The 21,181-nt window shown below is 47.8% G+C and overlaps 3 protein-coding genes across 3 annotated transcripts; 2 read left to right on the forward strand and 1 right to left on the reverse strand.

Moving 5' to 3' along the window:
* Positions 1 to 1,117: 1,117 nt before the first annotated feature.
* Positions 1,118 to 2,822, forward strand: STEHIDRAFT_116451 (uncharacterized protein; the record flags this gene model as incomplete). Its single annotated transcript, XM_007311281.1, has 5 exons — positions 1,118 to 1,283; positions 1,339 to 1,797; positions 1,860 to 2,310; positions 2,399 to 2,442; positions 2,518 to 2,822. 5 exons carry the CDS (start codon positions 1,118 to 1,120, stop codon positions 2,820 to 2,822), a joined length of 1,425 nt encoding a protein of 474 aa, XP_007311343.1.
* Positions 2,823 to 6,070: 3,248 nt separating this feature from the next.
* Positions 6,071 to 7,733, forward strand: STEHIDRAFT_69348 (DUF567-domain-containing protein; the record flags this gene model as incomplete). The annotated part of the gene is made up of 5 exons (XM_007311252.1): positions 6,071 to 6,290; positions 6,348 to 6,473; positions 6,589 to 6,697; positions 6,894 to 6,990; positions 7,641 to 7,733. 5 exons carry the CDS (start codon positions 6,071 to 6,073, stop codon positions 7,731 to 7,733), a joined length of 645 nt encoding a protein of 214 aa, XP_007311314.1.
* A 1,408-nt stretch (positions 7,734 to 9,141) lies between these two features.
* On the reverse strand, positions 9,142 to 12,224 carry STEHIDRAFT_116452 (uncharacterized protein; the record flags this gene model as incomplete). Its single annotated transcript, XM_007311282.1, is given in 17 exon segments — positions 9,142 to 9,206; positions 9,481 to 9,548; positions 9,613 to 9,725; positions 10,217 to 10,366; positions 10,430 to 10,460; positions 10,535 to 10,604; positions 10,671 to 10,738; positions 10,773 to 10,872; positions 10,905 to 10,916; positions 11,073 to 11,088; positions 11,284 to 11,375; positions 11,395 to 11,404; positions 11,543 to 11,553; positions 11,696 to 11,757; positions 11,848 to 12,046; positions 12,106 to 12,137; positions 12,190 to 12,224. 17 exon segments carry the CDS (start codon positions 12,222 to 12,224, stop codon positions 9,142 to 9,144), a joined length of 1,134 nt encoding a protein of 377 aa, XP_007311344.1.
* Between the last annotated feature and the right edge of the window lie 8,957 nt (positions 12,225 to 21,181).

Here is a 21,181-nt window from a genome sequence, read left to right on the forward strand (position 1 = left end):
CATCTCTTTCGACGATCTGCACAATTTATTACTCTCGAGGATGCTCAGAGGCGATGAGTTGAAGCAATGTATGGGGGAATTGTAATAGAGTGGCCGGGGATTCATAGTAAGGGAGGTTTCGATGGATTACACGGGAATGGCTGGAACGGAGGGTGAGCCGATGATAGTGAGAGGCGTTCCGTTGGTGGCGGATCTTCAGTTTTGGATCGAATGGAAAAAGTGGTTTGAACAGCATAGACACCACCCGGTACGTTCATATATTTATCCTTTCCGTCTGTCGATCCATGTTCGCCATTGGCACAATTCTTACTCGATGCCTGTCGCAAAGACCAATTCGCTTGCTGCCTCCAACTGCAACTCGAATGTGCTTTACCCTAACCGATACTGGCCACAGATCTGCTCTCCTCCCTCGCATCGCGTAACCCATCCCCTCACACAGTCTCCTATTCCGCCGTCTTCCCACCTCTCATACCTATTCGCCCATCCCAACGGATGATACCTCGCTGCTCTTACACTGTCTTTGGCGTCATGAGTCCAAAACTTGCATTTAGAAATACATGGAACTGCTGCTGAATTTGAAGTAAATTGACTTCTTTATTCATTTCAGGTACCAACCGACTTCGTCATTGTCATTACATTTCATTTCCTGGTTCCGCAGGGAGATGAGGCCACCATCAGGATCTCGACAAGCTGCCGCGTTTTGTCAGCTGGCCTGATTATAGATCCCGCGCAGTGTGAACTAGGAAAGTAAGGCGAGACTGTTGCATATTACACTCGACCCATAACTCCATAATCATAGATGAGACGGGTGTTACACTTGATAACATCCCGTGGCCTGAGAATATCCTCAGTGCTTAGGATGTTCGGCGTGTCTTAACTTATAATGGTTAAGGTATCTTTCACTGTGGCTTCTCCCATTGTTCCTTTCAGTGCTCGAGGATCATTCAAATCGTTTGCGATCTTGCCGCTGTGTGCCCAGATCGCAGTTGATGGATTGTAGCAGTCAATTGGTCCTCGATGGTCCCATAAATTCACGTATTACACGCATCATTCAAATTTGGTTCTGTACACTTCCCCAAGATTCCTCATACACGTCTTCCCTCAAGACATACCCACCATGCCATTTGTGATAGTCGACGATACCGATGCTGGTCTTTCAGTCAATCCGACTGGAGTACCAGGTGCATATACACAAGTCACTGACATAGCATTCACTACTAGTTTCGCCAAAACAGTCTCAGGAACGGCAGTATCGGTCACCACCATTGAATACAGCTTCAACGGTATAAATGCTCCTTGACTCCTCCAATAAATATTTATCACATATGTTCTTTATAGGAACATCAATATCTGTATTTGGAAGCATTCTTAATATCAAATATGGCTCATCGGGCTCCGATACTACCCTCGGATTCTCGCTCGATGGTGCAGGACAGCAATTGATCGACATTTCTGCAGACCAAGAAAATGATCAGCATCGCGGTGTCTATAATTCTACATCTCTCTCCATCGATAACCACCTTCTTAATACCTCTGTTTCCTTCCCCGGAAATGATTCCGTCTTCTACCTCGACTATCTCATATACGACGCATCTGAGAATTCGTCTATCACCAATCCCACGACATCCACAATATTCATCGATGATACAAGTCCGTACCTTCTGTATTCGCAGGCTGGATGGGCACTCGGGCACGGACCTTCCTTTGGTAGTGTCACCTCCGAAGAAGCTGTGACGTTGAATGCGAGTATCGCTCAGGCAACCACATTGGGAGCTAACGTATCGCTGACGTTCTTTGGTATGTACCTCATATGCGTGGAACTTCAGTTGCCGCTCTAACATTCATATGGTTTGCCGTAGGGTCAGCGTTGGAAATCTATGGAGTTGTCTTGAACAGTGGGCCTGCCGTCGCTGCGTACGCAATCGACGGTGGTGTCTCTCAGAACGTCTCCATGCCTCTGGACAATGCAACGTACCCCGTATACAATTGGAACTTCATTCCCTCCAAAATCAATCTCGAAGAAGGCATACATAACATCACCATCACTTCGCTCCTACAGAGTTCAACTACTCTATACCTCGACTATATCCTAATCACCGCATCGAAGGCATATATACCGCCACCAGTATTAATATCACCAGGATCCGGCGTCACGTCGTCGTATTCTACACCGACATCCTCATCTCCGGCTCTTGACAACGGGAGGCATAGCTCGCATATTGGCGCGATAGCTGGAGGGTCGGTCGGTGGTGTACTTCTCCTCGGTGTATTGATAGCAGTGGTCCTGTTTCTCCGTCGTGATAACAAGATGTGAGTATCTCGTCTCGAATCAGTGTGCTAAAAACCCTTCAAATTGTATGGGGTTTTTGTTGACCTCTGCTCACAATAACATGTCCAGTTCTGGACACATTGCGTCGCAAACGGATATAGATCTTGATGATTGTATGTCCCATTGTCATGCTTACAGCCTCGTTTCACTGGCATATTCACCCAAAATGACTGACCATACCTCCGTAGTACATCCTTCAATGATGGAAGGAATCACCGCATTTCCTCTCGTGAACAGATCATCGCAGGCCACTCAACCAAGGCGGACCCTGAAGGATTTACATCCTGTCAACATCGAGGAAATGCAAGAGCTGGATACATCTGAGCCCGCAACGCGTTCATCAAAACACGTGAGCAGAGGAAATGGTACCGGGGGAAGCGAGGGGGGCGACGCCAATGGTCACCATAGAAGAGAAATTGACAGTGGCATCCGTGCTTTACCAGACTCGGGTGTGACTGAGTCAGCCCTACCGCCAATTTACACGGATGATTAGTCGATTTCTCGCTTGATTGGCACGGGAGATTGGTCAATTTGTTCGTAATTCGGCGGGTAATGATGCTTTATCTGATGAAATGGACGAGTGGTACCTGAGGGGTCGGCTTAGATACCTGTATTTATTTTTCACATGGTGATTATTTATGCATAATCACTCAGATTCTTTGAAATCTCCTTACTCACGTCGCTAGCATTGAGAACTGAAATGAGATCCATGTAATTCTTTGCAAAGTGTTTTATGCCATCTCCTTGATCATTAGTGATTTCTTTCCTTGAGTGTTGAACATAGGGGAAACGAACAAGTACTAAACATCAACGTTGAGTAATCGAAGTAATGCAAGCATTGCGGACGGGAGAAGCATCGACGAGAGGAACGGGAGAAGCATTGACGAGAGGAGATAACACGCACACCGCCTCGGCTGCAAACGAATCATAAAATGTGCATTTTCTCGAAATAGAGCAGACCTATTCGGGAAACCGCAGCGCAGCAAGGCCAAACTGGATACGAGGGTCAAACTTGACCGGGGCGGGATGTGGGATTGATGTGAGCTACGTCGCCGTGTTCAGTGTTCAGTTGTGTTTTTGGCGCGACGGCCTTGATCGTCTGCGACGCTGATGATACTGTATTCCTGTATTCATGCTCAATTCGCCGCGTGCTGTAAAACTACATGTAGTACCCCATCATACATGTCCGATTTTGCGAGTGCGGTTCCTCCCAAATCAGTCAAGAACGTAAATACAACCGGATGGAGGTCTCATACGCCATAGTCCTAAACGTCAAATTGACGAGCAAGACGATTGGGTGACAGCAACTGATGCCGTCAGTGCTGTATAGAATCCAGTTATGACTGCATCCGCGGTCATTGTTTCCGGAGCCGCCATATGCCTACAATCAAACGCAAAGTGCACGGGTCGAACGGTCAGAAGATTCCAAAAAGAAATCAAGATAAATATAATGCAAGCGGGAGAAGCATCTTTATCCCACCGTGTAGCATAGTGCTGCCTTACTGAGATGCTTATATCAGAGATACTAACCGCGGCATAAGTAATGAAAGAAAGCGTTGGTGAATGCAGGACTTCTGATATTCCGAGATCAGCGGGAAAGATACAGAGTCAGTGCTTTCAAGCAGCGCTTCCAATTTCAGCCCGCGAATCTGCGACAACGTCGTCAATTCACAGTTCGTTTCCTCCGATCCTTCCGAGCCGCAGCTTGCTGTCGTAATCTACGATGATGATCACGGAAAGCCGCGGTGGGAAGCATCACGATGAATAAGAACAGTGACGGACGTGAGCCAGAAAGACGATGAAACAAACGGTGGTATATATGTACTAGCATATCGGGTGTGAGTGGGGAGGAATGAGAAGCCGACAATACGTGGGAACGCGCTATTTGGATGGACGATCACAGGCGACGGTCTTGACACTGAGCGTATCATTACGAATGTAGGCGCGCTCGTAGCACAACAGCGTCAGAGGAAGTGCATGATATCGTCGAAGGGTCGATGTACGATGCATTTGGAGACACATTGCATTTATTCGCCTCTATACAGAATTGACTGGCTAAATGTGAAGAAGTCCATCAATTCTCTGACTCGTTATTATAATCCTCATGAAAATATAGGAAGAACACAACACTGGGTGCGGAGTTTAATCCCGGTGAAATCGTCACAACGTATTGTCGTGCCAAAGTCGGAACATGAACATGAACGTGCAGTCTCGCAGCACTGAGGCGGAGCAAAAATGGTGGCCTCAACATGGGCGTGGGGTCCGCAATAGAGGGCGATCTAATGTAGCGAAAAAGAGCCATACGCATGAAGACGCAGAGAGAACGAGAAGCCAAATGCAGAAGTGCAGTGGAAAAGTTGTAAAGCCTTGTGCGATAAATTTTGGACGATGTCACACCACTCTTGATCTAAAATAAATTAAGCATCGTCCCTGTGGTCGTGAACACGCACGATGATGTCTCGCTGTATTGTGCGACAGAGGAGGACTTTGAGCTATGCCGTGCTGGTCCACACTATTCAAGCTCAGAGTGAAAGGAGTGAACAGGCAAAATCGGATCACCTGATTACCTCGTTTCTGCATGCGTCAAAGCTATCCATACGCTATCTTTGTTTGCACGAAACCCAATGGTCTATCCTGTTCTGGCACGAAGCGCATATCTAAGCAAAGACGACATTCAGAAAACGACGGCGAGAACAGTCACGAATTCGAAGCATTAGAGCTATAGCTCAAGTGGAAAAACCCACGATTATGATCCTTGTCGTCGTGTCAAGCACAGCCTGGCCTTTGATCGCATACACCGCCCGTGGTGCAAAGATGGCGAAGGAATGAGATCAGACGAAGGATAGAAGAGGCCCCAAATGCAAGCGTGTAGATGACGAGTACGTCTGAGATCAAAAGGCGTACAGGTGCAGTTCGCAGAAGAAAGGAGTGCCGGAGCCATATACATCCAGATCCGAGCGCATTGGAAGTGAGAGTAGAAGTGTCTTACGCAGTGCGAGGGTTAGTAACAGTGTTTGAGGCATGGTAGTGAAGTAGTTTTGGAGGGAGTGATCATCTGGAGATAGACAAACAAGGAGGAAGTTGCGTATCGTCGCATCAGCCCATTAGCATCGAATCACATACGTCACGCGTGGGCCGTAGGTGGAGGATGAGTGTAGGTAGGAGAGAGCTTCCAGAGGTCAGGGCGAGGAGCCGTCAAAAGCGTACAGTGCGTAGAGAAACGACGAGCAGTCCCGGTACGAGCGTAGTGGGACCAAGTTACAAGGGGTTGAGTGTAAGGATGCTGGTTGTGTCCTGCCCAGGGTTAGCATCTGCAGGGCACGATAGGTGGTGGTCAGAGAGAGAGTCGAATGACCTTCGTCGTCGTGGACGAGAAAAAAAAGCGCTCTCGGGCCATGCCGGCACCGGCTCGGAACACCGGACCTCCCGCCACTCAATATCCCCCACCACTGCCACGCCACATCGCCTCCTCCCAACCTCCGACCACCTTTCTTCGCCTTCCCTTCGCTCGCTTCTGCTCTCCTCCCCCAAATCATTGAACACGATCACCAGGCACGCCAAAACAATGCGCACACTAAACGCTCGATGTGAGTGTCCACGTCGCTCGACCCTGTTTCGACTGGCACTCGAGGCGTAGGTCGAACGCTTTGCGCATCGCCCCATCCCCCTACCTATATGTAAACCTCGCCATCTTCCCTCACATACGCATCGCATCTCCCTGCAACCGCACACGAAACCACGATGGGACTGTTCGGCCATTCCACCTCCCAATCCGTCCTCCTCGAGCCCTTCCACCCGCCCATCGGCCTCAATGCCGCCTTTTGCATGCCCCACGTCGAGACGCTCGTCATGAAGGAGAAGATGTGGAGTTTCAGTGGCGACGATTTCAGTATTCAGAATTCGGCGGGGCAGGATGTGGTGCGGTGTCATGGACAGGCGTTTAGTTGGCGGGATCGCAAGGGTGCGTTTTTCTACGGTCGTGGAACGTTGGGCCCGTTTGTTGACTGTGATTCCACAGAATTTAAAGACGCGCGACAAATGCCACTGTTCACCGTCCGTAATAAAGTACTCGCGTTCCACAAGACGCAGTTGATCGAGGCTATGGACGGCACTGATCTTTGTACGGTCAAGAAGAAATTCTCTAGTGCGTTGCTCCTCCCATCTCTTCATTCATCGTTTCCATGCCCCTTCTCTTCATCATCCTTTGCACCCCCACCGACAATGGACTGACTGACTTACTATTACCGCCAACGAAACAGTCGGCTCCTCACGCATGATCGCCTCCTTCCACAACCTCGCCTCCGCGAACGCTTCCTCCTCCTCTCACGACCTCATCGAACTGGAGTGTAAAGGCGATTGGTTCGATCGGTGCGTTCCCTTTTTCCATTCTCGTCTTTCTTTTGCCATCCTATCCAAAGTTTCAACCTGGAACACATCTCGTTTTACCTCTTTCTCTACGCGGTGTTCTTTCTACGCCACATCATCTTCCCATCTCATCCACGTCCACGTGACGTCCACCGCTAACATTCCTCTCCCCCTCCCCTCCCTCCTCCCTCATCCGTAGATCCGCAATAATAACCCTTCTCGGCACCGAACGCGTCGTCGGCCAGATATCGCGCAAGATCTTGAATATGAGAGAGGTCATTGGTGGGCAGCAGACTGTGCGTTACTTTGTTTATTTTTCGCATTATTTTTCGATGGGATCTTTGGTTTCGTTCTTCGTTTTTGGTGTCTGCGCGCGTGTGTGCTGTTGGCCCACATTGTCACGAAACCCGCTTCGACGGAGAGTGGACTTCGGACTTTCCTTTGTTCTCGACGTATGGTATACCACCGTGTGGAGAGAGATACACGCATACATCCACTGTCTCCACCATCAGCGTACACTTTCACTATGGATCTCGTCTATAGGTCTTCCCCGGACCCCCGACCATGACTATGGTCTTGATCACGTTCACAGTCCTACATTCGCCCATTGTGTGGCTCACGTTTGAGCGTCTATTATTGTGGCGTAGTCTGGTCTGTCCTCACGAAACCTCGACGCTGACATTTTCCTTTTCCTTTTCGTCCTGTGCTCTTTGCGCTTCTCTCAATATTCTATCCACATGCACCTTTGCTCCGCATCCGCATCCGCATCCGTATCCACTTCCCCCCGGCTTGACTACTCCATTCAACATCGACTCCGAACCTGCCCCACCTCACGCCCACCATATACTCGAACACGTCGGCATCACCCTACGCTCTAACACTCTAACACCTCGACATGCAACATAATACAATGACACAACACGACGCGACACGACACGACCGATAGTACGCAGTAACAATCGCACCAGGCGTCGACGTCGCGCTCATGGCGGCGCTTTGTGTATGTTTCGACGAGGCATTTAATGAGTCGCAGAATTAGGGGCTCGGGTCGGAATTTTTATTGGTGGGTGGGTTGGGGTGGGATTGGTGGGAGGTCGGCGATACCTGAGCTGGTTGATCTTTCTTTTGGATGCGGGGAGGGAGAGTGGATCAGGAAGAGGAGCCGGAGGATGCGTGTTTCTCTCCCCATATCCTGTTCCAGTCTTTATCTTATTGATACCCCGCCATTTTTGCGCTGATGTTGTTGTGTGTGTTGTTGTCGTTGTCGTTGTCGTGTTTTGATTTGATTGAGGAAATCTTAGGAGATTTGTTCGATTCCTATTCTGTCGAGTTTGAGTCTGGTGATGAGTATGGTACTAGGAGGGGGTTATCAGTTGTCGGCCTGTGCTTCGTTGGTTTCCTTGCAAACCGTCTTCCACAGCATACTGTATTCTTGGTTTTGTTGTGTGCACTCACGATGACAGGTGTCATATCACCATCCGAGCATTTCGATCCAACTAACGTCCTGTCTTGTACCCACAGAGTCCAGAGATTATACGTCGTACTTCGTTCTGACCCTTCTCCTACGACCAGCTAGATGAGTTGTAGATCGTCGCACTACGAAGTCAGACGAGACCGACCTCTACGATGACTGGGATATGTGGTACATTCGTCCATTTTTTCCTCTGGTACATTATGATTTCCTTGCGCTATACCCTCCGTCCCACTCCGTGCTTCCTTACCATCCAATATCTAATCATCGACGTCATCGGCATGTCCATCTTCCTCCCCCGCTTCTCTCTTTTCCTGTCTACGATCTTCTTCTTCATCTTTTCCTCTCACCTGTATTTCTCCATTTCCTGACAAACAAGTCCCTCCAAGCCAAACTTACATGTCTGTTTTTTTTTCAGCGCGGAATGGTCGTCTGATAGTGTTTTCGCATACCGTCGCATCAGTGATCCTTCCTCCTCGACTAGATTGGAATGTGAAAATGAGGGTTCGATCGGTGCGTTCTATATCGTTAATTTCGTATCGTTTTCGCCGCCATAATTTGTATCGTCACAAATCTTCACCTCCTTCACCTTCGTCCTCCCCACACTCCCCGTCTCTTTCTCTTTCTCGATCTCATCGCACGGAACCAGTACTGATAGGTACCTCGATATCCACAGCTTCCCCATTGAACTCGGAGGCCATAACCATAGGCTCCCCCGGAATAGACCGAGTCGTTGACCAAATCTCACGAAAAATCACACAAAAAATCCTGCATATGATAGAAGTGCCGGCCCGGGGCTAGTGACAAGTATGGAAAAGTCGACCGGTGATTTATTGAAGGTAGCAGGAAGGGAAGAAGGAATGGTGCGCTGCTATGCTACGAAGGTATGTTGGGTTTTTCGTAACACGTATTTTACGGCTTAGTGTACTCTATCCTTTAACTATTCGCGTTTCTTCGCGGCGACATGTATTCGACCCTATTGGCGCGCTCGAGCGATAACGTCGGACTGAGTCGATTCCTTCCTCCTGGGTACCGCGTATGCTAAGGAGAGACATGATTTGTAGTCGTTATACAGGAAATGATTTGCACTCTACCAGAACGAGATGCATGTGACGGACGTTATGGGCTCGGACAAGCTCAACCTCTGCGCTTCGACCAATATTTCTAGTGCACTCCTCTCTTTATCCTATTGCCCCGTATTGCGTTTGCGCTATACAAACTATCCGCATACGTACGTCCCTCCCTACCTTCACTATTCAACCTCGTCGTGCCGGCCTTTCTCTTTGTCTTTATAGAAAAAAGCACAAAAACTGACTTATTTTGCTCGACACAGAACGGCCGTCTGATCGTGTCATTCTACTGCCGTCCCATGAACGCTCCGTCCTGGTCCTGGTCGTATCAGACTATCAAGTTGGATGGAGACACGACTGGTTCGCTTGCTGCGTACCAGATCTGTAATCGCACTTCATCTTTGCTGCGATATCTCGCATCTCCGTAGACATCCACCTCTTTCGCCCCCGTTCTCCCCGCCCCCTCCGTTGCTGCTCCCAGCACATTGCACTGCACGAATGTTATTGATCTTCCCTCTTCATATTCACGTGGATTCGTTATTCAATAGGATGCTCGACGGTGGGCTGCCTACGCTGCATATCGATTACTTCTTTGATCTGTTAAAGTTTTCAGGAATGGAGAGTATCCCATGGGGGTTTGTCGTCTGCATTTTGGATGGCTCAGAGATGGAAGATTATTGAAGTTGCTAGTGAGGCATCAGGCATACGACACTACGCGGTCCGAAAGTGAATTCAATTAAACTAGCCACGGTCACTGCGCGGCAAAGAATGTGGTGGCTGAGTACTGCATACACCACTTCGATGTGTACACTCTCCAAATCTTGCCCACAAACATCCCGTACTGACACTCTACTTTATCTACAATGACTGAGTGGGACCATTTGGATCGGTGCCAAGTCGCCATCACCGTAAACCTAGGATCCGAACGTTCAAATATTAGCTACCGTACCATACCGTAGCTGATATGAACAAGTCACGTACCACAGGTATCATGACGGTCTGACCAGTCTCCTCATAGCACCATTTCTGAGGATCGAAATTGTCCGTGAAGCAGAGTCTGTCGCGACTTTCGTGATGGGCAGGAGGTACTGAAGGAATTGAACCACCGAAATAGTCACCGACCCCGATGTTCTGTGAAATAAAGGTAAGGGTTGATAGTGAAGATTGAAGAATAGTAGCTCATATTGATCGTACGGCTGGTGTCCATTTTATGCTTGTATCTCCCCTGTACATATCGCAGAAGAATTCGACGCTGTTATTCCATGAAGACGTTTATGTTAGAGCTTTCTAAATACTTACATAGATTCGACGGTTCCACTCCCCAATTTTGAATCAACAGGAGTTTCAAACGCGCTTGTAGGTTCGTCTTCTGTGAGCGAGGATTCGCACATGAAAATATTGCCACCGAGTATGACCGGAGACCAAATACACTTACCAACACTTGAGTCTCTGCCAAATGTGCGCAATTCTTTTACTGCTTGGCAGAATAGTATTGTGTTCAACCTGAGATTGACATCAAATACTGGTGATTCATTACTTTGGCAAATGACCTACACCCTTGTCCAGGGAGTTATCATGGCTCTTCCATTGCCGATCCAGGAGTTTGTATTGACCTTCAACAACATGAAAGGCTACACCTGAAAGTCAAATCGGGCGAGAAATAGCTTACGTGGTGGGCAATCTACGATGATGGCAGTTATAAGTGACTATGCTGATGGTATCTGACCAACAGTGATCGTACCACGACAGTGATTAAATCCAGCACGGTGAGGCAAACCAATGCACTATATGAACGTTTAGTTGGACTAATGTATGTTTCAGTTGCAAATGTGCTTACAGGTAACCTTTGAGTGCTATTGAGCAAAAGATAGTCAGAGTGTTAACTCCACGTATTAAGTGTTCGCCCTACCGTCATACAGTAAAAACTCAGCAATGGACAGTGGTCCGAAATTTCGCATCTCTCGTACATGGCGCCAGGTGCGGAAGTATATGCAGAGAAACATGGTACTTTCTAGAGCCAGTGTGGTGATAATATCCATTAGACGCACTATAACGGTAAGCTTAGTTATATTATGTGTCATACGTAGGAACCAGCATACATCTGTTGATTTATCGCTAAATAGTGTTTCACTGGCAAACCCTGCGTCAAATTGACTTACTTGAAGTAAACTGTTGTTGTAAAGGGTACAGTATCATTGCAGCCAAGATACTGATAAACTGAAACTAGCTGGTGAGCATAACTATACTGTTGCACTCAGAAATACAAGTAAGAAACATCTCATCGGATCTGAACTATGCGAAACTCACCGATCCAACCCCTATGGTAGTGATAATTGACAAAATGAATATTGGTGGGGCAATCCATATGTGCCAATTCGTTATAGCATACAGGCGAAGGCACATGCCACCTTTGAAAAGATCATCTGAGAGTGGACTGCCGGAGAACATTTGGCCACTCACCACTGATACCAATAGTGCGAATGATGAGGGGCGCAATGAGAAATCGAGTGGCCACAATACAGCTAATGGTTAATATGCTGGTACGTAAGTATTAAACACCAAAACAGAGCAGGATATCGAACGAACCCCTTTATGCATGCTTTGTTAGTCACGTTGATTGCTTCTTCATAGTATGAAGACATGCCTTGGTGTTCACGTCATAAGTAGAAAGAAATACGGTCACAAAAGCTTCAATCAGACTTCCGTAACGCGCCATGTAGAATAGACATTTCGGAAGAGTGATGTGACCGGATAGAATAAATAGCTCTGTCTCCTCAAAGAAACACAAGATTGTGTCCCAGAGAAGTAGCGCTATAACCCCGGATCATCAAGAATTATTCAGGTTGGCAAGTGTGAGCGACTGAACGTACCAAACGATGCGACTATGCAGAGATTCGAGGCACTAGGAATGATGTTCAGAAGCAAATTCATTCAATAACGTATCAAGCTCTTACACCGTGGATGCATCTTGGTTTGTCAGAAACGACATCTTTGCAATATGAAAATGGGGATTCCGAAGTACAGTAGGGTGGGTATTTATACCATACTGCCTGTTCCAAAGAATGTTCTCTTCTGGCAGTGCACTGATGAAGACAACAACACGTGGTACACAGCCCATAGCTATTACTAGTGGATCGCACTGCAGTATATGAGCATGGTTGGAATATAAATATATACATCCCGCTTAATGGATCACCGTTGCAGCAAAAGAAACTGTGATAGAAGGCTTCCGCATGCTCTCATTTGAGGCATAGTAAGGATAGGGTACCAGAGCCAAGATATATGAATGGATCCTGGAAATCTGGAGCTGGCGCTCGTTGGTCTGTCCTATACATCGTGAGAGAGATTGCTGCCACGCCCCTGTGAAGTGTTCGACCATAAATGTCGCGGACATACGATGACGCTTCTGAAAATCTCACGATATCGATGCGCCATTTATCAAGTGCAAATCAACGTCTATCAACGTGCGCTGGAGAGAAGATGGTGTCCGCATGCGTATAGAATTGTCAGTAGAAATCATGGAAGAGGCTATGCGGGATGCTGAGGCGATGCAATTGAAAGTTTCGGGTATCAACAAGCTATGTAAGGCGCCAACCAAACACGTATAGCTCGCCGCATGCGAGGAAAAATCCAGTTATATCTACACCATACCATACAACGGAGTCATTCTCATTTCTTATTGTTACTGGGGCTGGGAGATACCATAAAGGCTTCGTAATGAAAGTTGTAAGTGGGAAAGGTGGGCGCTATGCTGCGATCGTGGGAGCGGGTACAATTTTAGCACATGACACAAATGGGGCTTTGAGTTGATGCATTGCAGTCGGCGCTTCGCCTTGACGCAATGAAAAACACGATCGAATGTAAGGCGGAATGCGTGTGAATCTGGCGATATACTGGGGAGATGAGACACATTCGACAATGACAGAAAGATGTGGGGGAGTACGGTAGGCGGGACGACCGCAGTTCGATTTGAGTTGACGCGTCGAGCTTTCGCGGTGGCGCCACCCTAACCCTGCATCCGGCTTGGTCCGGGCTCACTTCACTGGGCTGTTACAGCGTATCTCTGACAGGTAGCGGCTTCATGAGCTCCATGACAGATCGGGCTGTAGATACTGAGTGTAATTTAAATAAAAAGGGAGCCCCTGGAGCATCTTAAGCATTTAATATGATTTTCTGGAAGTGGCAGGCAACGTGGGAAGCTCAGCCGGGCAAGGCCAAGGGTGGCTTGCCCAGCCACAGTTGGTGCATCTTGAGCTACAAATTGTTGACAGCCTCGATGGGCAGCATCACACATGCCATGTAAGTATTAGTAATTCCATCAGCTGCTCAGCTTGATTTTGAGCAAGATAGCACAGTATTTCTCTCTGTGTACTGTACTTTTTCAACCAAAGGTCCATCATGATCAAAAATGTACGTCACCCATCAGTTTCGCCTGGGTCACGGTTCAGAAACTGTAGGAAACCGTGTGTGAGCGAGATGGGACCCATAAATGGTTCAGTCAAATGGATGTGTCACGTACGGAGAGAACAGCCAACCCATTATGACCACTGTGATCGTGAGCGGAAGCGGTGCCACTGGCTTGAAAAGCTCGAGTCTTCAATACCAAAGCAGAACCGGTAATGAAGGAACGGAAGTAAAATCAGTGAGAGACTAGATAACACATTGAGTACGACCTTACCACGGCGGACTAACCATAAGAGTCTGTATAAGAGCAAGTGTTGTCAGGTTTATGCCGGGAGTAGCTCAGCGAGAGTTCGTAATTAGGGGGGTTGCACCGCAAGGAGAGAAATGACAGTCAAAAGTAGGTGAGAAGTGCACCTCTGCAGGGAGAGAAAGTGGTGTGTGCGATACGAAACACCCTCCGAGTGTCGTTGACTGCTTATCATAACAGAACAGTTTGAAGGATACGGGTGAAGGTACATATGAGGGAAGAACACGCACGACAATGCAATGCACTATTACCTCCTCTGCGGCACAAGGCTAAACATAGAGGGCACTTGCATTACCCTACCTTCTATACTCAGTCAGGGTCTTGCCTGATGGTATGTTGAGGCGTCAGATGAATGTGTACTGTACCATTTAGAACACTTCGCAGGTAACGTGTAACGCGAGCCCTCCGGCGTGGCGATCTGGGCACCGTGTAATGGTAACATTCCCATTTTGGAGCTTATAAAAGCATATTTCAATATTTGGGCGCTGGTGTGCCCAATATGGCAGGTCACTTACCTGATAAGGTAGTCTGGCATAACGAAAAGGTGAAACTTTCTGTAACGGTAACATGGGGGTGGCGAACCGATCAAAATGGTACAGTAATAGAAGGATAGCTGAGCGTAAAGAGGAGGGAGGGCAGTGAGTCAGTACAAAGAAGGGCGAGAGGTAGAAGGTGGTGATAGGAAGACAAGTCACGTTGACAGTGGAGATGCATGTAAGTAATGGTGAGACACCTAATTCGAGGGTGGTCTCAAAAATACCGGAAAAACCTGTGAATGGTCTCGAAAACATCAGTAAATCATATAAATAGGCCTTGCATGGCTATGCCGTCAAGGTAGTCTGCCTAGTACTCTCCACTGGTGGTACACATGTCTACTGGCCGACCGGAGGTGTCCGACAAGGGAGAGTACAAGACAGAACGAAGCCCTCGTGCAAGTAGTCTCGCGCACGGAAGAAACACAGTGACCAAACACCACAATGAAAAGAAAAAGAGGAGAGATTATTGGTGTTAATGCTGATGATGATTCAAGATAAGGTTCGGAAGACTATATACATGGGTTTCAAGCTCAGATCGAACTCAGACATACGTAAATGGTAAGTATGAACCATGTAAGTAAAGACTAGGCATTCCTTCCTTATCCTGAATATACAGTCCAGAAATGTGGTGTTACAAACGGTTTAGATGTGGGAAATCAACAGCAGGTGATGCATGGCGGGTTGGGTCAGTGGCACGTCTCGTTCAACCATTCAACACTTAGGTCTTCTCATTTTGATGCTTGTCGTATCCTGAAGTGATAGATTATACATTCAAATTGTAACTTACCTTCGCGGTCCTCTTTCATTCTGTACAGCTCACCACACGCACGAGGACAGGATGCCTCCTGGCCTGAAGCTGTTTGTTCCTAAAGAGCCTCAGCAGCGACATCTCAGTGACTCAGTCCACTTTGAAGTACGACGTGCGTACATGAGCACTGATCAGTGATACTGGAGAGTATGAGATGGATGTTCTGGTTAGGGTCAGTATGCCCTCCCTGGTGAGCAGCTTTCCACTTTGTTTACTTGGGTGGTTCGTGCCATCATCAGTGAAGCTGATAGTCTCTTGGAGAGCTAGCTGAAGCTTGGAGGAGCTTGCTAGCACTTGCAAGGCTCTCCAAGGGGCTCAAGGGGCTGTCAGCTTCGCTGATGACCCCTCCATCGCCCTGAAGCTGCATGAACAATCTCAAATTCAATGTTCTTGCTGAGTGTCCATGCAGCTTGTACTACCATTAGTATTATTATGGCTGTCATCATCACATTTTACCATGCTCTTGATCAAGACTTTTTCTTTTTATTATTGTGCCCTCTTTACCTCAGCACAATCTCAACGGACAACAACTCTGGTTGTCACAACCGCCACATGCACCATTGGCCTGCTCACCCGAGCTTCTACGCTGCCCCAATATCTTTGGGGACTTATCATCAACCTACGAGCATGCCGGTCATCAACAAATGATGTTGCCAATGACAAGGGTGCTCTGGGACTCGAAGTGGCAAGTGAGCATGTAGTCTTATGGCTATGCGCTCTTGTCTTGTTTTCTGGGGTCATCAGGCCTATACCCTTTCTTGGTATACCTAAAGCTGCATCTCATACACCCTCTCATACCGTTGCACACTCCTTACCGGTAAATCTTCCATCAACCATCACTGTGCTCACATCCATCATGTCTATGGCAATAGTGCCCATGAGCTCAACAACCACATTCAATCCCTCCAGTTGACCACATATGTATGATGTCTCAAGGAACGCTCTGCACGTACATAAGAATTGATTGAATGAATATATCTGATTACAGTCAAGGTCCGAGTGTGGTGAAGACTCGAGCATATGATGCCACGTAAAGTCGTGACTAGTATAGCACAGTATGGTGTCAGTCGTGATATGCCAGCCACGTATGTCAGACCCAGCCACAAGTTTTGAGGATTGCTGATGTGTGGGGCACATCAGTTTTAAATACGAGTCATGTATGCAAGAAATACGGTGGTCTGTCTAATCAGGGGGTCCTGGAATGTTTGGGGTGTGTAAGTTAGCAGAGTCAAATGTGAAAGCAAGCGGGTTTTTAGATAAAAAGTCCTTGAGTAAAGTAATGGGTTGTAGAGAAGAGGTGATGAAGGTGACAAAGCATACAAAACAGAACTTTCATAATGCCCTCACCCAAGGAGTGTAACACCAAGAATAGTGTACCTGCCAAAGGGAACAGTGCCTGTCAACACTCTTGAACTTTTCACCCTCTTCCCATTGTGCAGTTCAGCAACGATCATGTTGAGTATGCATGGGGCTAGATTTGCACTATGCACATCTTACCTGTGCTTTAGTGAGCTGCTGTTGAGGCAATGCGAGTGAACTGGATAGTTCATTATATTTCTACGCTACATACAAGGTCCTTATATACATGTAGCGACATAGGTGAGAATATTATACTAAATTAGTTTGTTGCACAGACTTACTATGCATCGAGTTGTATCATGTCATATAGTGCAGTCATATGCACTCATTGCGTGAGACTGACGTTCTCATGGGTGAGAACACCCATGCATCATATGTGAACGTCTGAGCACAAGGCCCGAGTTCAACAGATCACTTCTTTTGTCAAAGGTGATCTCCACTAGTGTTCACCAATGCTCAACTTTGGCCATGCCAGAATTGAGACGGGAAGAGTGGCTTTGCATGCGGACTTGGTATGGTTAAGGATCATGTACCCGTTTACAAGAGTAAAGGTACTGAGACACCCGTTCGAGGGATCTCAAACCGGTAGCGGATCGCGAGAGGAATCAAAGAAAAGATACGACGAGAGTAAGCTCGAGCGAGCGGACACTCACCCCTCGAGGGTGCCTCTGAGGAGGTGAGCGTACGGGAGAGAGACGAAGACGTGAGACGACGTGTACTGTAGTTTTTCGACCGTAGGTTCGTGGAAAGATTATGTCAGACGTGACCTTCGCCAGACCACGGTTCGCTTGGGTGGGCCATGCTAAGGTAGCCTGGTCCTAAACCTAAGGCGTCACCTATAGCCAAACCCTAACCAAACCCAAACCAAGCCTAACCCTGTAGCTGAGGGTGTCGGCGTACAAATGTGAATACTAGGAGCGCTTGTCCTAGGGGCACTAGCCCAGAGAGAATGTGGGTGAACTGAGACCGTGGGCTTGGGGCTGGATACACCAGGACACAAGGTCACACTGAGTATGGCGAGAAGCAAAGGAGATCGAGTTAGGGAACTATTCTATGATACAGGTGGTTCTTATATACATCCTGAGCTAACCCTTTAGGGCACACCCTCACTTGTACACTACGAGTGAACACTACAGGAATCCTTCATGGATATCCAGTGGGTCCAGCAATGGGCACAATGGGTACAAACCGCTGAGTCAACATGCACAAGACTGTTCTAGAACGTTCCAGACCTGATCACATGTCCCTACATCACGACCACAAGGTCACATGCCATCACGTGCCTGTCACATGACTGGTCACGTGCCTATCCCTCTATCCATCCCACATCTCCATCGTCGAAGTGGCACCTGGGGCCACAATGCCTGCAAGGCGCGTACACTCCTTAGAAACGCCGAGAAATAAAGAGTTAGGTTTAGCCCGAAGGCCGTTTCAGGCCACGCGTGACGAACCAAGGAAATTGTTCGCGGTACGACCCAAAAATCGATTTTTGGGCGATTTCTGTGCAAATCGGTCACGATTTACTGTTCACCGGCCCACGTATATGCGTGACCATCGGGTCAAAAATGTTCGCCGGCGTACCCTGCGTGATGCGTGACAAACCTATGGTCGAAAAACTACAGTAAGACGCTGGCGCGTCCGAACACGTGGGAAGTTGTGGGTCCGGATATCTTCAATATCCGACCCGACCGTGAGCGTTGAACGCGAGTTGCCAAGTGAGGTCGCGCGAGCAGTCTCGAGCGCGAACTCACGAAGCAGAAAAATCAAGGAAAAAGCAAGGAAAAAGTAAGATGATAGTAATTGCTGATTGTGTCGATAATGAGGCTCCCATGCGGAAGCCTCGTGAATATATACATGTATGAACAAGGTTCAAACTTAATATCTACAACTATATACCAGAGTTGACCCGAGACAGCGGCCTGAGGATGTAGAGTGGCCCGAGGCGCCACGTGAACACTTACAAGCGCCGTTCGTGTGGCCCTCGACAAGAAATCAAGAAATAAAGGTAAGAAATCAATACATGACCTTTATAGAGTGTTACAGGTACTCAGAAGAAGGTTACACTCTACAGCCTTCTCACACTGTACTTAATCTGCAGGTTCAGCTGAATTCTTTGAAAAGAGGCCAGGATAATTACCATAATCCCAACAAATATGCTGAAAAGCTAGTGGTGGGTGACTCAGAGTGCCACCACAGTAAGTACTTACACGGGCAAGCCACCCTCGGCCTTGCCTAGCTGAGCTTCCCACGCTGTCTACCTCTCCAGAAAATAGTAAGAAATGGCTTAAATATATCAGGGACTCCTTTTTGTGTATATCACACTCATTATGTACACCCTGACTCACCATGGAGCCCATGAAGCCTCTACCAGTCAGAGATACGCATACGGTGTGGCAACCCAGGGAAGTGAGCCCGGACCAAGCCGGATGCAGGGTGGCACCACCGCGAAAACTCGACGCGTCAACTCAAATCGAACCGCGGTCGTCCCGCCTACCGTAGGGGGAGGCTGGGAAAACATACAAGTCCGATGTGCACGGAAATCAACGCATTCCATAGTAGAACTCAGACAGAGATAGCTCTGCCAGTTTCGATCCCTGTGCATGCGCACGGTAAAAGGGAGCAGTGTGTCTTGCTGGTATTGTCCTACGAAACCTATACACGACATAGATTGTGCATATACGAGTTAATAGGTGCGATGTACTCCAGATAGGTGTTTAGAGGATGGATTCTCGTCCATATATCACCCGGGAACATAGCACTCTAATACACTTAGTGCCATATGGTCTACACCACTGCTCAAGATGTATGTGGAGAAGACCAATCCGTGTAGTTGTTTGCACTTTGTATTTTCGACCACAATGCAATCACATAAAACTGTGTACTAGATCAGACGCGTTGCCGCTGAACTCAGCATTCGAAAGTGTGCCAAGTTCGATCATCAGATCGGCGAAAAACTGCATATCAGACTCCGAGTGCAGATAGACATGCAGATTTGGCTCGAAATTGTGTGATGTACCCCGTCTAGGGAGTGCTGGGACGTTGTCGACCTCGACTCCAATTCTTCAGTACGATGAAGAGAGGACTGAACGGTTATGTGAAGGCTCCTTTGTGTGCGTACGGTAGACACTGAATGGCCATACCGTCGTTTGTGTACTTTGTGCGAGAACCCGTCAGAGTCATATCAGAAATTATATTGAGTTCGACGTGTATTGACAGTGGTCCTAAGGCGAGTAAACGCACGCCGATACCGCGTCAACAACAACCAAAATAATAATGCTTGCTATGTCCAGGTGATAGCCAGAGTCAGCCCGACATACGACTAAATGAAGCACCGATTGACGCGAAGAGAAGATCCAAGGATCAAAAGTCTGAAGTGCTTGGAAGTCAGCATACCTCCTTCTTCAGCAAAGAGCGGACACAATGATTAGAGACCATTGGCGCCCACGACATGATGATGGTACGGTTGACACTGAGACCAAAAAATACACGGAAGACAGCGATCGAGAGGATCATGAATGAGCTCAATCTGCGACCAAGCGATACCGTATATGGAGTCCTAGAGAAATAACATTCGATGATCACTTTGTGACGTAAAAAGCATCTCACAGTATCAATCAAACGGTATGTGTGAAAGTCGGAAGTCGATTCTGTCCGCAGAGGGTGACTGATCCCAGCCCGAAGTGATGTGCCCTAATGATGTCGCCCGAATGCCAAAGCGAGGTTATGGCAGGGTTTCGTAGGGTTTTCCGAGTCTCGAAATGGGGAAGCCAGAAAATCTCCGATTTTTTTGGGGGTGCATAATGTGCAGATGGAGGGATTCGAGAGATTTGGAGGCGTTACGAAGATTCCAATCACTTATTCAACCCAGACCCGGAAACGAGCTAGCCAGACCCGAGCAAGCTTGAGCACCATTGGAAGAGACAAGCAAATAAGTAAAGCATGATCTAGTCCATCTTTAAAAGTGAGATATTTCTGACGTGTGGTTGCGAGATCGTTGTGGTTGTCGTCGTGGTGAAGATACTGTACTGACCGCAAACAAACTCCTGCGTCGGATTATTACGGGTCCGGATCGGATTCTCCGAATGCTCCCGAACGGACGCCACAACAATTTCTTTGTCGCCACAGTCGCTTTGCCACATTGCCTCGTCCTCATCTTTCTTCTTTGATTCCCCCCTTTCACCCACATCTATGTGCCGAAACGGTATACATATCGTAGCAAAACGTTATGGACCCTCAGGCCTCAAGACGTTGCACCTCGGCCAAAGCTGGCTGTGGCCGGAACTGAATATTTACTGAATGCAGAGTTCGAGAGAAACGATCACTCGCTCTTCACCATTCGCATCAACACCCTCGCGCTCCACAAGACGCTGCTCATCGAAGTGATGGATCCATGGATGGGGCGGATATGTGTGCGGTGAAGAATCAATTCTCGAGTGCGTTGATCTTCCTTCCTTCGCCTTTACTCTTTCTCTTCGCTTTTCATCCATCCCTAAATATGCTCTCCCATCTTATTCCTCGCCCTCTCGGCCTTC

The sequence above is a fragment of the Stereum hirsutum genome (assembly GCF_000264905.1).
Source record: "Stereum hirsutum FP-91666 SS1 unplaced genomic scaffold STEHIscaffold_25, whole genome shotgun sequence".
NCBI classification, from domain to species: domain Eukaryota; kingdom Fungi; phylum Basidiomycota; class Agaricomycetes; order Russulales; family Stereaceae; genus Stereum; species Stereum hirsutum.